The 14,983-nt window shown below is 42.0% G+C and overlaps 5 protein-coding genes across 5 annotated transcripts; 1 reads left to right on the forward strand and 4 right to left on the reverse strand.

Moving 5' to 3' along the window:
- Positions 1 to 953: 953 nt before the first annotated feature.
- Positions 954 to 3,807, forward strand: BDB00DRAFT_884908 (general substrate transporter; the record flags this gene model as incomplete). Its single annotated transcript, XM_053128365.1, has 10 exons — positions 954 to 960; positions 1,142 to 1,249; positions 1,617 to 1,752; positions 1,855 to 1,923; positions 2,025 to 2,347; positions 2,518 to 2,573; positions 2,679 to 2,979; positions 3,057 to 3,232; positions 3,335 to 3,475; positions 3,754 to 3,807. The coding sequence occupies 10 exons, from the start codon at positions 954 to 956 to the stop codon at positions 3,805 to 3,807; spliced, it is 1,371 nt and encodes a 456-aa protein (XP_052974500.1).
- BDB00DRAFT_877622 (uncharacterized protein) lies at positions 3,770 to 4,924 on the reverse strand (the record flags this gene model as incomplete). The annotated part of the gene is made up of 5 exons (XM_053127636.1): positions 3,770 to 4,116; positions 4,193 to 4,374; positions 4,460 to 4,622; positions 4,699 to 4,743; positions 4,816 to 4,924. The coding sequence occupies 5 exons, from the start codon at positions 4,922 to 4,924 to the stop codon at positions 3,770 to 3,772; spliced, it is 846 nt and encodes a 281-aa protein (XP_052974501.1).
- Positions 4,925 to 6,252: 1,328 nt separating this feature from the next.
- BDB00DRAFT_849174 (uncharacterized protein) lies at positions 6,253 to 6,907 on the reverse strand. The gene has a single exon (XM_053125348.1). It carries the CDS (start codon positions 6,808 to 6,810, stop codon positions 6,460 to 6,462), a length of 351 nt encoding a protein of 116 aa, XP_052974502.1. The 5' UTR covers positions 6,811 to 6,907; the 3' UTR covers positions 6,253 to 6,459.
- A 2,897-nt stretch (positions 6,908 to 9,804) lies between these two features.
- BDB00DRAFT_849178 (uncharacterized protein) lies at positions 9,805 to 10,903 on the reverse strand (the record flags this gene model as incomplete). The annotated part of the gene is made up of 1 exon (XM_053125349.1): positions 9,805 to 10,903. A coding segment is annotated over exon 1 (544 nt), but the record flags the coding sequence as incomplete, so codon positions are not given.
- A 2,539-nt stretch (positions 10,904 to 13,442) lies between these two features.
- On the reverse strand, positions 13,443 to 13,760 carry BDB00DRAFT_877626 (uncharacterized protein; the record flags this gene model as incomplete). Its single annotated transcript, XM_053127637.1, has 1 exon — positions 13,443 to 13,760. The coding sequence occupies one exon, from the start codon at positions 13,758 to 13,760 to the stop codon at positions 13,443 to 13,445; it is 318 nt and encodes a 105-aa protein (XP_052974504.1).
- Between the last annotated feature and the right edge of the window lie 1,223 nt (positions 13,761 to 14,983).

The raw sequence follows: 14,983 nt of genomic DNA on the forward strand, positions 1-14,983 counted from the left end.
CCTCTCTCTCTCTCACACACTATAGTGCATGATTACTCACGCAATCCCAGACCCATTCCTTTGCTGACACTTCTTTTGAATTGTATCTATCGCTTCCTGTGTGATCTCCTGGACTTTTTTTATAGCTAGATATGCTGTCATGCATATTCAACGAAAAGAAGAGATAAGAGGGGTGCCTCCTGACGCACCCTCATTGGCCCGTATGTCGATATGCAGAAAATCTCCCTCTCGATTTAATGCAGCATCCGCCAGTGTAATTCTGGCTAAAGGAAGAAGTCCACGGAGAGAGTGAGTGAGAGAGGGTCTTTTGCATGGGGTTTTTTCCGGTTCCCTATTCTTTTTCTCCTTCTTAGGCAACAAGCCAACGCACTTTAGCACTTTTAAGAAAAGACAAAAAAAAAGTTAATTGTTTGAATCGGTGAATTTAACTTTATTCTGTTTTTTTTCCAAACACAAACAAGCCTGTCTCTCTCCCTCTCCATATCTATCTTTTTATATGCTCATTCGCAAAAAAACAAGTACTATACCTTCATATTGCTAGCTGTTGAATCGGTTCTACAAAAGAAGAAAACATACACATAGACGATTACGCCAACTATAGCAAACGACCTTGATTCTGCAGCAATCCTGTCTACCGATCAACAAAGAACTGAACCGCGCTTGGCTGTATCCCATGCGCCATTGACGCTTACAAACGGTCCGCCAGTAGGAGATCAGGGAAAATGTAAGCTGAAGTTTTTACAGCACCTCGCATGGTTGCCAATGAAGTTTCGCGTATACTTTGTTTGCAGGTAAGTAAAGAATGGGGATGCAATTTCTACATGTCACAAAAACAAAGTCAGAAAGTAAAATAAAACAACCCCACTTTTCCTTTAGTTTTGCAGCCATAGGCGGTTTTTTGGTAAAGTTTACAGCAATGTTCCTATGGAGGGAGAGATATGATGTGTGGGGAAATGCGGGGTAAAAAAGAATAAATTGCATGAAAAATATAACAGAGCACCTAATCAGCGAATTCTTCTCTTTATCTGACAGTTTGGGTAAATGTTGTTTTTGCTGGGTAGCATTCACCACAAAAGTTTTGGGCTTCGATGCTGATGTGTATGCGCTTATGTTACTAGGTATCAATTTGGAATACTGACAGGGTTGATGACAATGCCCTACTTTCAATCCGATCTGAATGCTCGGAACATATCCGAGTATTTGTTGAGCACCATGATGGCGGGTGCTTTTGGCGGCGCATTATGCTCTGGTTACCTGGCCGATCATGTGGGGCGCCGTGGCTTGATGTGCTTAGCAACTGTCATTTTTTCACTTGGCGGCCTTTTGCAAGTTGGTGCCGATGATCTGGCCAAAATATACGCTGGTCGGGTAGTGACGGGCATCAGTCTCGGGTATATTGATCTTGGTCTCTCAATTGGAGTTGCATACGGACATGTCTATGAAAAAAGAATTATATTTCTAATATGCTGAGCTGATTTGGGGGGGGGCTGCCAATATTACTATATAGGATGTTATCCATGGTGATACCTCTATGTAAGGACTGTGCGGTGAAAGGGACGTTTGGGGAAAGTGTAAGATGATCTTGTTAAACGGGGCCCTTTTGCATTATTTATCAGATCAATCGGAAATTGCTCCGAAAAATATGCGTGGTCGATTAGTATCCGTTCAACAATTCGCTATAGCAACTGGAATATGTGTGTCCTACTGGATGGGGTACGCCTTCATCGGTATTGATAGTTCTTTGTCATGGAGGTAACGAATTTACATGCACAGAATACTTGTTATTGTAGCTCGGAGCATAAGGGAGGAGAAATTTGATAGTTTAAGTGCACAAGTCTCAACCCGAATCCATAGATTACCTTTGGGCATACCACTGATTATTGCTTTGATATATGCGATTGGGATCATGTTGATGCCTAGAAGGTCTGTATTTTTCTTTTTCGCTGTACTTTACCTGACCAATTCAACGCGAGCGTGCATCAAAATCACATATGCCAACATCACTTATGCCTTCACGTCTATAGCCCACGATTCTTGATTCATAAGCACATGGACAGGGAAGCTCTGGAGGTTTTGGCTTTTATTCGGGGCGACGGAAGCTTAAACCATCCTGACGTGCTCATGGAATATGTTGAGATTAAACAGAGTATACGTTTTGAAGAGACATATGGATCAAAGCATTTTGGTCGACTGTTTCGAAAAGGATGGGAGAATCATCGGAAACGGCTTTTGCTGGGAATGGGCGTCCAGATATTTCAGCAACTCACGGGGGCCAACGCATTATTGTACGTATTTTTGGATCTTATAAGATGTATCATGTACGTGCTGAATGATTTTGCTGTTTTTAGTTTATATGCACCACAGCTTTTTCAGGCCCTAGGAATTCGTGGTAGGCGTAACACTTTGTTAGGTATGTAGTAAGTTTCTTTTCATATGAAGAGCGGGTGGTGTTCAAAAAGCTTTCAAGGAAGATCCTTTTGTTACAATTTCAATCTGTTAATATATAATTTAAAAAAGCCAACTGTATCAGTGGTGTGATCAACTTCGCTTTCTCGATACCACCCATGTTCATTGTACGTCGTATCTGAAGGATTTGTATAAGTGTTTGTGATTCACATTTTGGTAGAACCGTTGAAATTATCTGTAAGCCAAACTAGGTATACTGATAAAGATTTTAGATCGACCGATGGGGTAGACGGCCCACCCTCGTATACGGCAGCATATTCTGCTGCGCGTGTACGGTTGTTATGGCGATTGTAGGACAAGTAACCGGGATTACCAACCGAATTACGGCCATGCTTGCTGTGGATGAGCTTCAGGCTGCGCACGAAACCGAAAAGCTTATATCGGTACCATACGGCGAAGAGGGAAACAGTGGATCTATAGCGTTTCTTGTCGTCATTTACCTCTTTATTGCGTGCTATGCGTTGTCATGGGGACCTGCTGGCTGGATTTTTCCAACAGAGCTTTATTCTCAAGGTAACTTTGAAAAAGGAGGCTACAAGTAGTGTATACGGTTTGTCTAATGTTGATGAATTACCAAACAAAATGTTCAGATGTCCGTGCGCAAGCGCTCGGATTGACTACAGCAGCCAATTGGCTATTTAATTACGGAGTCACTCAGATAACCCCAATCATGTACACGACGATACGATGGAAAACTTTTGTAGCATATGCAGTGCTGTGTGCCGTTATTGCATTCGCAGTTCAGCGCTACTTCCCAGAAACAATGGTTAGTTGCTGAGATATGGGGGAAAGGGACGAAGAAGGGTGAGCTAAGGGAATTCAAGTCGGTCACTGATCCATTTCATGCATTCTTAAAAAAATTACACAGGGAAAATCACTTGAAGAAATTGACCTTATATTTAGTGGAAACTTCAACTATTACGACCTTAATGTGCATCACCCACAGACAGCCGCTGCAGCATTGCACGAGCTGGATCGTGCCCATGCAAGACACTCCCAGGCATTCGAAGTAGACGTTGATGGCTTATTTGGAGATATCAATACCTCTCCACCATCCACACCTGCACGATCCCTCAAGTCTCCCCACGAGAGTACGAGTCAGATACCACCTACACCACCCACATTGCCATCCGAGTATTAATGACGATGATGATTAAATAGCTATTGTTTTATTCTTCAAAACAGATAGTGTATGGGAAAATAATGTGGTGTAATTCTACAAGGGAATTGAAAAAGAAAAGTATGTAAATGTTTAATAAAAAGCAACAACAACAACTACAATTACAGACGACTACTGCTCTTTCTACTCGATCGGATCGCCCCACTGATTTCGTCGCATAGATCCGCCACGATGTTCTGTCTCTTCACGCGTTCGAGGCAATTCTTCTGAAGCATCCTGACTTCGTTGTTGTAACGACTTTGCGACTTGGTCACGTGCTTGTGCAATTTTGCGTTGATTCAATGCGTCTGGATCCTTTTGTGCTTCCCCGCGTAATTTAGCCCAAGCGCTGTCTGGTGCATTTTGAGTACGAATTTTATCCCAAGCACTTTCTTGGTGACGCGAAGAAGCCTTTTCATGCTGTAAGTTGGTCCAACTGTCCGATGTCGATGGTTCTCGCTGTTTTTGCTGTGGATGTTGAGGTGGCAATGCTATTGCGTTTCATAACTCATCAGATAAACTATTGGCTCTTCTTTATCTCTTCTGGCAGTATGCCATTTGTTTTACCTTGGTCGTTTTCAAACCCACTCTCGAGCTTTGCATAATCATTATAGTCATCCATGGAGAACTCATCACCCGTAGCATTAGATGACATTTGTTGTTGTCCATGAGGTCCTGGTGCACCTGCTCCTGGAGGCGGTGTTGGTCCACGAGGTAATGGATGGCCTCGCGTTTGTATCATTTCCTTTCTATTTGTTCATAATAACAACAAACGTATACAGCATTCAATTTATCTATGCGTTGTTGACATATTCAAGTAGAGTCATAGCTTACTGTACGTCGCGCACAAGGTTTACAAGACGTTGTGGATCCGGCAATTGTTTGATTGTCTTTACACCGGCCAAAGAACCAGAAACAAGACCCATTTGGGAACCAATTAGGAAACCACCAGCAGCAACAGCAAAAACTTGCAATGGTTTAAATTGTTTTCGTTTACCTATTTATAGAACAGAATTAGGCTACATACACTACTCTCTTTTTTATCGTGCCTTTGCCTTAAAATTCGATCTTACCGAGGAAGTAGGCCACAAGGCCACCCGTCATACCACCCAAACTGGCTAAATTGAGTACGTTAGAGTCGTTCAAAAAAAATCAACGTTATTGACCTGTTGGAAGAATGTATTGCTTACTGTGAGTGTTCAGTTGCTGTCGGGCAGTGTCAATTGCCTTGATTTCTTGTTCGCTTAGGTTGTATTCTTTGACTCGTTCACGTACGCGGTCGTACACAGCTTCGTTCATGGTGCAGAGTGGGAAAGTAGCAAGTTTGGAAAGGGCTTACAAAAAGTCCGCTGGCTTTTTATATGGTTATGTTGGCTTGTACAAAATTCATCCGTCTTTCATGCCCTGGAATACCCACCCAGTAGGGCCCTCATACACAGACATTGATTTTTCAAATGCGAAAAACGTTGGCCATATATAAAGCTCGATATATAATGGTAGTAGGTCGTAAAAGTATGTGCTCTGTAAGGGAGGCTATTAACCTCTACCACCGGCAGCAGCCCAGCGCCCATGTGTCGTTTTCATGCAAAACGGCAAGGCACTCTCAATTACAATACTGCCTCGCTAAATTCCGATTTGCTAGACAGCTCACCATTAATAAAGCTACATATTGTAACATTCTAATGTGTGCAAGGGTTATGAATTGCGTTAAATAAACAAAAATATTAAGAGAATTGGACATGTGTTTATTATGAATAAGTGATTATGAGGAAAGATGATATGGGAGCTCAACAGCTGTGATTGATTACGTTCGATAACAGAAGAAGATAATCACTTTATTATGAACGAAAAATGATAAGCCAAGAGAAAGAGAAGCTGAAGAGTTGGACGGAAGGACTTGAACTGTTGTTCAATGTAGAGTCAATCTATCTACCTATCTATTAATATTAGCTAATTGGTACTTTGTCTGGCTGGATCCGTAGCAGTGCTAACCCATGTTGCAACAGTGTCGGCCCAGATACTTACAATCGGGAACGTGAATGGGTAGACAGTGTGGATCAATAAATAAGGTGAGACTCGGATATATCAAAGGATAAAACGATAGGGATCCATATAACTCAGGGTCCCGTCTTTATATATACGTTGAGTAATAGGGGGCTAGCTATCGTCTAAGTATTGATCTACATCATACTTCTATCTAGAATATCCACGCTTATTACTCCATATTCAACCATGCGTTGTCGATCGTCAACCATGCAGGTTGGTAATCGTCGTAACGGTATGCACCGTTACACATGTAGCTTTTGAAGTAGGAGCATGAATTTTTGTAGCGCTGTAGATGTGGCGTTGAAAGATTTAGTGTGAATATCTCATACTCGTTACACTAGAGGTATGAAGATAACGACAGGAAATCAAACAATCTATGATAGTGGCAAAATTTACAACAAAAGTGTTTGGAGAACAAGGGACATAAGGCGTGCCCTTCTGTTACGACAACTAATTATGATGTTTAGTGATGACGCTTTGTCATGACTATGTGAAGTCTACTATGCTTGAACACACACAGTATGAATAAGTCACAAAATAATGAATGTGCATTAGTCGTTTAGATGTATAATTGAGTAAAACCGGGAACTAGGAAGCATGATTTTTAATTAATTTTGGAACGTTTTTTAAAATGCAGATGAACTTTTTTTGAGTAGGAATGCTTATACAATGAAGTCAATGATGGGGTATGGTGTGATATATGTATATACAGTCTGTCATATGATGGTGAGAAAAAGGAGAATAATAACAATAGTGAAATCTGGTAGAAAGAGCACGCTGTACTCTTTTTAGTGAGAATGTCGACGGTAGGCTTTGTTTTTTGATTCGATTTCTTCGATGGTGTAGAACTCCATTCTGTCGGGATACTTTTGCTTGCAAACCGAGCGGAAGTGGTCAATATCCTGCTGTGCATAAACGCATATTTGACGCGCTCGGTTGATTGTCTCACGACCGGAACCCGAGACGCACGCCTTCAAGTATCGTTTTTCGAGTATTTCGACGCGTCGGGTCAGCACCCAATAGGCATGGAGTGCGCGTCCTTCTGTAGTTTTCTTCTTGTGGGTCGATGGTGATGACGAACTTGTTGGCAGTTGGAGAAATAGTGATGTCGTAACAGTAACAGGTTTAACGCGTGCCATAGTGTTTGATTTATAAAAAGTGAAGAAAAAAAAATAGAAAGCAAGTAGAAGAGGTGAGGAAAAGATGAAGTGTTGGCGACGCCCTTTTGTATTCACGAACTAACCTTGGCGCATGAGCCATATAAGGAAATAAAGAGACCACATAGGAGTGTATAAAAATAACTACGACGGATTGACGCCATTACGCAATCGTCACTTTTGTACCACGTCAAGAAACCACTTTCTACGTTGCTACTAGGAAGACCTCGCTTCACGCCACGATACCCGATTGGCTATGCACTATGTATCTACGATGTGGATAATGTATACGCATCATTGTTTAGTGATCTAGACTTATACGTACAATGTAGCATGCATGAAGAAAGGGCAGATACCAGCAAAAACCGAGATTGCTGAACATAATCTCGGGTTACACAAGTGCTATGGCCGTAAAGCTATGATGTAATGTCGCAGAATATAAACCAATCAGCATGCATCCTATTGTTATTGCCTATAAGTTACAACTTAAACAACGTCATCGCCATGTATGATGTTAGCTGTGAAATCCATAGCGCATTCACCCGACTTTCTGTTAGACCGGCAAACGAGAACGACTGCAAAAACAAGATTACAGCGAGATTATAGCGAGACACAAGATAAGGATGCAATTGGACACAGGATTTACAGAGCGAATTCGCTGCAAAAATTGCAAGCGCCACAAGATTTACATCGAGGTATGTTCGAAAAACTGAAGCCACAGATATGCATCGAGATAGTCGCAGCAAAAAGTGCTCAGTTTGTTACACAAATGCAGAACTTTGGTCTTTTTCGGTTTTGACATTTCTGCCCGATACACTGAGATCCAGGAATCCTGGACTTTTTTGACACAGCTGTGTGACCTGGGTTTTCAAAGTACATCGTGGCTATCCTGTAAATGCTGAATGACCTTGATCAATATGTGCTATAAAGAAATACTCTTTATAGTAAATTTCGATCATGTGACGTCGGAGGTAACGGATAAATATATGACCGAATCCAAAGTGTTATCATGTCTGCAAAGCTTTAACACGCGCTCTATTACTTCACCTTCAAAAATGACTTTCGACGCAAGAGAAATCGCTTTTCTACTTGATGTACTTAACGTTATCCAAATGTACGGCAAATGTTGTTGTCACAGAGGAGCAGCAGCATCACGAATACATGGTTGCCCTGCAGGAGGAAGAGGATCGAATGCTAGTAACGCTGCCACAACAAGCCAATCTTCACCAAATTGCATTCGAATGGTTCGCTCAACTCATCGTGAATACTGCTCTTCAAACTCGCAATGTCTGTCAAGACATGTTTTACGAGATATTTTGTGCTTGTCCGATATTTATGTCAGCCGTTCAGACGCGCAGGCTGTGTCAACAGCGGGCACGCCGTTACGAAAGTTTTAGATGGTGGTCTGTTCGACATCCGCAGTTGATTGATCAAGCAGCTACTTTTCGCGATACTTTCATCGCTCACTATCGCATCACGCGTGCATCGTTTGAGCGGCTGGTTAACGAACTTTTAGCTACGCCTACTTATCTTTCGAGCAGAATCATAGGTGGCTTTCCTGTCGAGATAACGTTGCTATAGTTCTTTGGTGATTCGCCAATTCTCTTTTCGGGTTTCGGATCATCAGCGAGTTGTTGGGTATCACCGAAGGGTCCGCTGATAGCTTCACCAACCGCTTCATAAAAGCTATGTCTGAATTGTAGAGCCGATACGTTACCTGGCCGATGGATGATGCAGAGCGTGCGGAAGATAATGCGCAGGGGTTTTAAAGTCCAGGAACGGCATCCAAACCACGCCTGCCCCGTGTTATTGGAGCAATGGATGGCAAGTTGGTAGTTATCCAAAAACCGAACGATGAAGGAAATGCCAGCATAACAACGCTTCTATCCCGTTGCTCGCGGTTTGCGATTATGAAATGTATATAAAGGCAAGAGAATCCGGTACGAAATGATTTGTGGTTGTTTTAAGTGCATGTTGTTAACTACATGTAGCTGCAAACTTAAGACACGTTAACGATGCTCGTTCTATTACGTCGAGCACACTCTACAGGAACGTTGTCAACATGCCTCAACGCATGTGTATGAATGGTACGTATGTATTATCAGGTAATTCAGTGATGAATAACTAATTTAATCGCTTACTTAGCTGACGAATTGTCTGTCAGATTCGGCATTTCCCTCGATGCCAACTGTCATTACCCCATTTCCTCGCAATCATCCAACCGAGCGTATCAACAAGAATTAAAATAGAGCATGCCTTTGGTGCTCTTGTCACCCGTTGGCGTACCCTCTGAAAGCATTTGTACATGCTCGACAACGTCAGAATAGGCAGAACCATAGTGGCATGCCGTGTTCTACACAACATTTGCTTGGAAGAGGATGATGAAGAAACGTCAGACTCTGAGAACTTGGATGAATTCTACGAAAATTTCGTCAACGAAAGTGGTCAAGATGGTACTGCCTCTTCCCAGTGCTTACAGAACAGGGACAGATGCGGCGTTTGGATGAGTTACGGGAAGCAGGTCGTCAAATCCGGCAAAATCTTGTCGATTCTGTCGTACCTGCCATAGCTGATTCGGATTACGGACAAGTAGAAGGGAGAGGAAGAGGACAAAGGAGAGGACATACAAGAAGGTCGGACACAAGACGTGGTACCAGACGCCGTGGATCCAGAAGGTAAAGAAGAGATAATCAAAAAAATGGAAATGTGTATTATGACTTTCAATAAATAGGTGTTTCAAGTTTTTGGCACCTATATCTAGTTTATCTACTGAGATATCAAATAAATCTGCTTACACCACTCTCAAATATTGGAACCGATGGAAAATATAACAAGTTTATTCTTTTACGCATCATTGTTGTTCCTATTGTTTTACTCATCAATTTGCTCTTCATTTCGATTGATCATGGCTATTATCGCGTATATCGTCGATCGTGGGCAGCCTCTGCCTCAATGCGGCGACGCGAGTAGTAGCGCCGTCTTTCTTCTTTAACTTCTTCCTGGTCTCGCTTTCTCTTCATCCTGTCTTCTTCTAGCTTGGAAGCAAAAATTGCTCACGAACGCGCCCCTTGCATCGTTGATGATGTCGCGGAAGTCGTCGTTGCTGCTGTCCAATACTGCACGCACCTGCTCTAAGTCAACGACATTACGACGATCAGGGCCAATTCCAGGAATTGCGCGACGAGAATGAGAGGGTGTTGGTGCCGGTTGAGGAGAAAGAGCAGTCGCTGGCAATGCTGGCAATGGGACTGTTTGCGGCTCCTGCTGCTCATCACCCGAGTAGTGATCTTCAGAGTCACCCACCAACCCGAAAATTCCTCCAATGACACCCTCATCCATCGACTCGGAGACAAAACGAGGATAAAAGGACGGGTCATTCCTGAGTATTCACCCATTATGTCATAGTGGGGCCAATTGACCTCGGGATGAGGTCCTCCTATGCCGGTATCTCCAACACGATTACGTTCGCTGACGTACTTGGTCTTCATCGTGCTCCACTTGTTTTGGGCACGAGCGCCATCGAGCAGCCGAAGGAAACGTTCAACATTGAATGGCGGGTTTGGCATGTGCTGATAGTCCTCACGCATAGTGTCCTTCATGCTGTCCACAATTCTCTCCCACATTCGACCTCTGATAAGCGAATCATTCGGTCCAAGAAGCAGCATGTATCTCGTTTGCATGAGATCGAGGAGGACTGTGGTAGCCTCACAGCTTCAAGAGATATTCCCAGAACGGGTTTCGGCGAGGTCGTTAGCGGAGACATCGACAATGTTGTCACTGCTTGGCTGTTCATTGCTTTGCGCAACATTGGAGACCGGGAAGATCTCGGTAGAGGGTGAGGGAGTCAATGGCTGCGACGTCGGGCGAGAAGCGTCCTGAGCTAAACGGAATGTGTTCATTCTGGGGTAATGCGTGTTTCTGTTGTTCATTTGAAAGTTGGATGTAAAAGTGTAAGTGCTGTGAAAATAAGTGGTAAGAGAAATGAGAAGATACGCGTACAGGTCACCTTAGTATCGTCAAAATGGCAACGGATTTAACCGATGTTGAATTTTGTACACACCCTATTTGGGAAAACGGGACTCTGCTATAAAAATTTAATTGAGGTGGTTGTGAGCACCTAATAAGTGATCAAAAAAGGCAGTGATTTTTAGAAATATGATCAAGCAAGACGACGATAAAGAACGGACAGGCCACCTCGTTAGCTATTCGCTATACCGATGCCTGACAGCCACCAAAAAGCTTAACTGTAATTGCTTTCGTCGTTGTTGTTTGGTCACATTGAAAGGGCAGACAGCATATTATTACCTGCCGGATAATGAAAAAGCACAGACAATTAGTCTGCCATATATTTACTTGACATGACCCTTCTTACATTGATAATGCGAGCTCGATTCTTTTTGTGAGGCTATATAGTATTACCCTATACTGCTTCATAGATGGCTCGTTTCACCTCTTCTTTTTTGTGGACTGACCGATCGAAATAAAGAGATTAGTACCACAGAATGTTATATGTGATATTTCATGCATGCAGATCGACAGCATCACCTGTGCAATGAGTACATCTGCGTGTGCTTTGATTCTAAGTTGAACGATGGATTTCCGAGCGTCAGTGCATGAAAGTTTGAATTTTCATGTGATAATGGTTACGATTGACAACTCTGATTATCGTCTAAACGTGTTAATGTTATTTTTCCTTTGTCACAGAGCCTCCTCCACTTCGCAAATTTTTGGCTTACTCTCTCCAAAAGGTTGCAAAACAACAAAGTGATACTTGAAGAATTTGAGCCGTGGCAAGAGACGTTCGATTATACCGTATCTCTCCCCATTGGACTATATGAACCTTGCAAAACTATGTTTGACGATCTCGTTTTGGTTATAATGACGTATCTTTTTCCCAAAGTTTTTAGCTATTCAATATGTCTGTTTGTAGTGAGATTCTTGATAAATCATGTATTACGGTTAAGAACGCGATGACAACAAAATTCTCGTCACGGATTTTTTAGACATCAACATTTGGGTATGTAAACTTGCACTACGACAGGATCGAAAACCGTATTTCTTCAACTTAACGAAAACGTAAACGACCGTCACCGCGTCATAGACTTGACCCGAATTTTAAGATGCCTGGTACTTCAACCAGTATAATTAGCAAATTTATGAAAGAATCCAGCAAACCCCACAGTAAAATGAGAAGCAAAACGACGTGCTATCGAAGAAGATTTACAGATATCTTAGACATTAATCGTACGCGCCGCTAATTCAGATCTGATGAGTTCTGATGAGTAAGTTTTCCAATTTTTTTATGTTGTCAAACATCGTTGAATAAACGAAATATTATGTAGTAGCACCATAGTTTAGAACAAATTTGTGAGCTCTCAAAAAATGTTGCTGAGCAGAACAGACATTTTAATAGCGTCAAAGGCAAGCTCGAGCCTTCCTGTCGCAAATCGACTATCTTATCCTTGCAAAAGAAGACATACAACAAGTTACTAACCTGAATGAAAAAGAAGAGATGTATTAAGTGCAATAAGAGAAAAGTAGCAGTCAATAAACATAAGAATGAACGAAGCCATTCTCGGCAAGCTTCCGAATTTACCTATGCCACGATGATCGGAAGCATGTTTCTTTCGCTTGGAATGGATTAACAAAGTACAGTATTGTAACACTTATTATCAGCAGCAGTAGCTTATACGTGTAATGATCGTGAAGATTTATAGAGGGGGAGTAGCAGCAGGAGTGTGGTGCCTGGGAAGGATGCTATGGTATCCACAAAATGGTCTCTCTGGAACCGGGGGTCAACCTGATGCTGCTGTATACTACTCTCTTCAAACTAAAAGCTTTTATTGGGCCAGGACAACTACATTCTGCAAGAAGAGCACGTATTGGGGCGTATGTGCCGCTCCAACAACGGCACCGCCTCCGTTATTTAGCTATGTCGCCTCCATCTGTGGTACCGAACGGCTGGTAAAAGCTCTTAACAGAATCACCCACTCCTTTTCCTTTTTCCTTGCCATCGAAATGTTTGGTGCTGCACAACTGATATATCATACCTACAAGCTATGATTTCCCTCTGGTTTGTGTTCGTTTTTGTCTTGAAATATTAAGACATATAATAACTTTGTTATCATTGTCGTATGCAGCAGTAATTTTGGTGTGCGTATGGTAACAATGAATTTGCAGTTACTCATAGTCTTAGTAAAACTACTATAAGTAATATGGGTCAAATCTTGAAAATAACAAGAAAGCAATCTTATGCATACGCGCAGAATATTTATTCAGAACAGATTTTAAGCATCATTGTGCTTGTCGTCGAATGCAGATACGACTATACAGTAAGAGTTAAAAAAATATTTCGACCTGTGAAGTGCATAGTGAAGATCGTGCAGGATATAATGCACTCCATCGTTCAACTAACCTAGTAGCGTATTTTCTGTTAGTTTGCAGCAGTGCATAACTACTATTGTATCATGTATGTGAAAGACGTGCTTTTGTTGTGACAGCAATAGAAGAACAAATCATCACCTCTGAAACGACATAAACGGTCTTTTGCTGACCATCGCTCAGAACCATAGCATTGGTATCCGAAGAAAGAATGCTGAATGTCTTAATAAGCTTCAGGCTATTGTCACAATGCTTACGTTTAGATATGCCCAAAGAATGACTGTACGACAATAGGCAGCAGTAGACAACTTGGTGTAGAAAATAGGGTCATCGATCTCGGCATGACTGGCTTCACAAACACTCGTTCCAAGCAGTCCATCCAAAGCATCCTTGACAGGACTGGGAAACCTGGTGGTGCTCAACGCCATTCCACCTCGTTGTTCCATACCTGATGGAAGGGAACCGTTTAGTTTAAATGCAAGAGCTTCGAGATATTCCGTCGCTTGTTCTCTTTGGGTAGTAGTGACCGCACGAGCAGTAACCAAGAACATGGAAGATAGCATAAGGTAAGTCAAGATCAATGCGATGGGGGTGATATAGCAGACAATCTCATTGCTTTCAATAGTATGTAAAAGATCGGAGGTTGCTTCTTTTAGATACGGTTTGGATTGTTTCTTTTATGCGATTGTTATATCTGCCTTTTTTTTGGAGATCTTGTTGCGCTTCGGTCCAGCCGTTTTATAACACTGGGATGATGAAAGGATTTTCCCTTTAATGGATTTTATCGATAATCCTTTGTATCATTAGAGAAGCTTTTCAAAGAAGCGCATGATAATTCTAATGAAAACCCGTGGGGCTCGCTATTGACCTAAAAAGTGAAATGAAGCGCCACTAGCCGATAAACCTAGGCAAGTGATGCTGTTCATGATACCGGTAGTAGCTCTATGTCCGCATCTCTACATGGTCTATTAAACCTGGCGAAGCCACGTATCAGTACAAACACATGAGGAGTTTCTGTTTCATTGTGCGTTTAGTTTGCGTGAAAAGATCTTTTCAAGAAAAGAATAACAATTATCAATTTATTGCACTTTTTTGTAAGTCCATTGTCAAAGCACATAGTACGCTAAGCTTTATAATAACGATGTCTGGTTGAAAAGATATTGGAATATGCATATTAGGTATCATATGTACGCTTTCATTTTTTGTTAATCATATGAAGACAATCAGTGCTGATACTTTGCTACGATCCAATCTTTCGGATTGAAGGCGGACGCATATTTGCTGCTGACTGCCTGTTTTGTGCTTTTTCCAGGAACACAAGACTAGGCGAAATATGCATATGTTGAGAAGTTTTTTCCCAGCAGCAGTTGCAATTACGGTACTGAAAGTCTTGATAGCATTTCGTCCGTAGCAAACTGGCGATACATATGAAGTTTCATTGCGTGAGATCTTGATACATGATGCGAATTGTATGGTCGCTTTTGCTCTCATGCTCAGTTGGTTTTATAGAAATGTATATAGAGAAAATTGCTCCAACTGTGTGCGACGTCCGTGTGCTGCTCAATGCAATTATTTATCAACCAAATAAGAAAGCGCGCGCGATATGTTACTTTACACAATCACAAACAGTACCTGCAGCGCCATCTAAATGATGAGTTGTGTGATGCGTGCGCCTTGATATTTGCCTTTCAGTAAAAATAGCAAAGTTCGATGACAATCTAGTAGATACTTTTAGTCAGTAAAAGCATGCGTTGCAAGAAAACCTGATGATAGC

The sequence above is a fragment of the Zychaea mexicana genome, assembly GCF_025766255.1.
Source record: "Zychaea mexicana strain RSA 1403 chromosome Unknown BDB00scaffold_113, whole genome shotgun sequence".
Classification (NCBI taxonomy): Eukaryota; Fungi; Mucoromycota; class Mucoromycetes; order Mucorales; family Lichtheimiaceae; genus Zychaea; species Zychaea mexicana.

Excerpts from the sequence above, each read along its gene's own strand:
- BDB00DRAFT_849174 (XM_053125348.1), bottom strand. The coding sequence starts at position 6,810 with ATGGCACGCGTTAAACCTGTTACTGTTACGACATCACTATTTCTCCAA.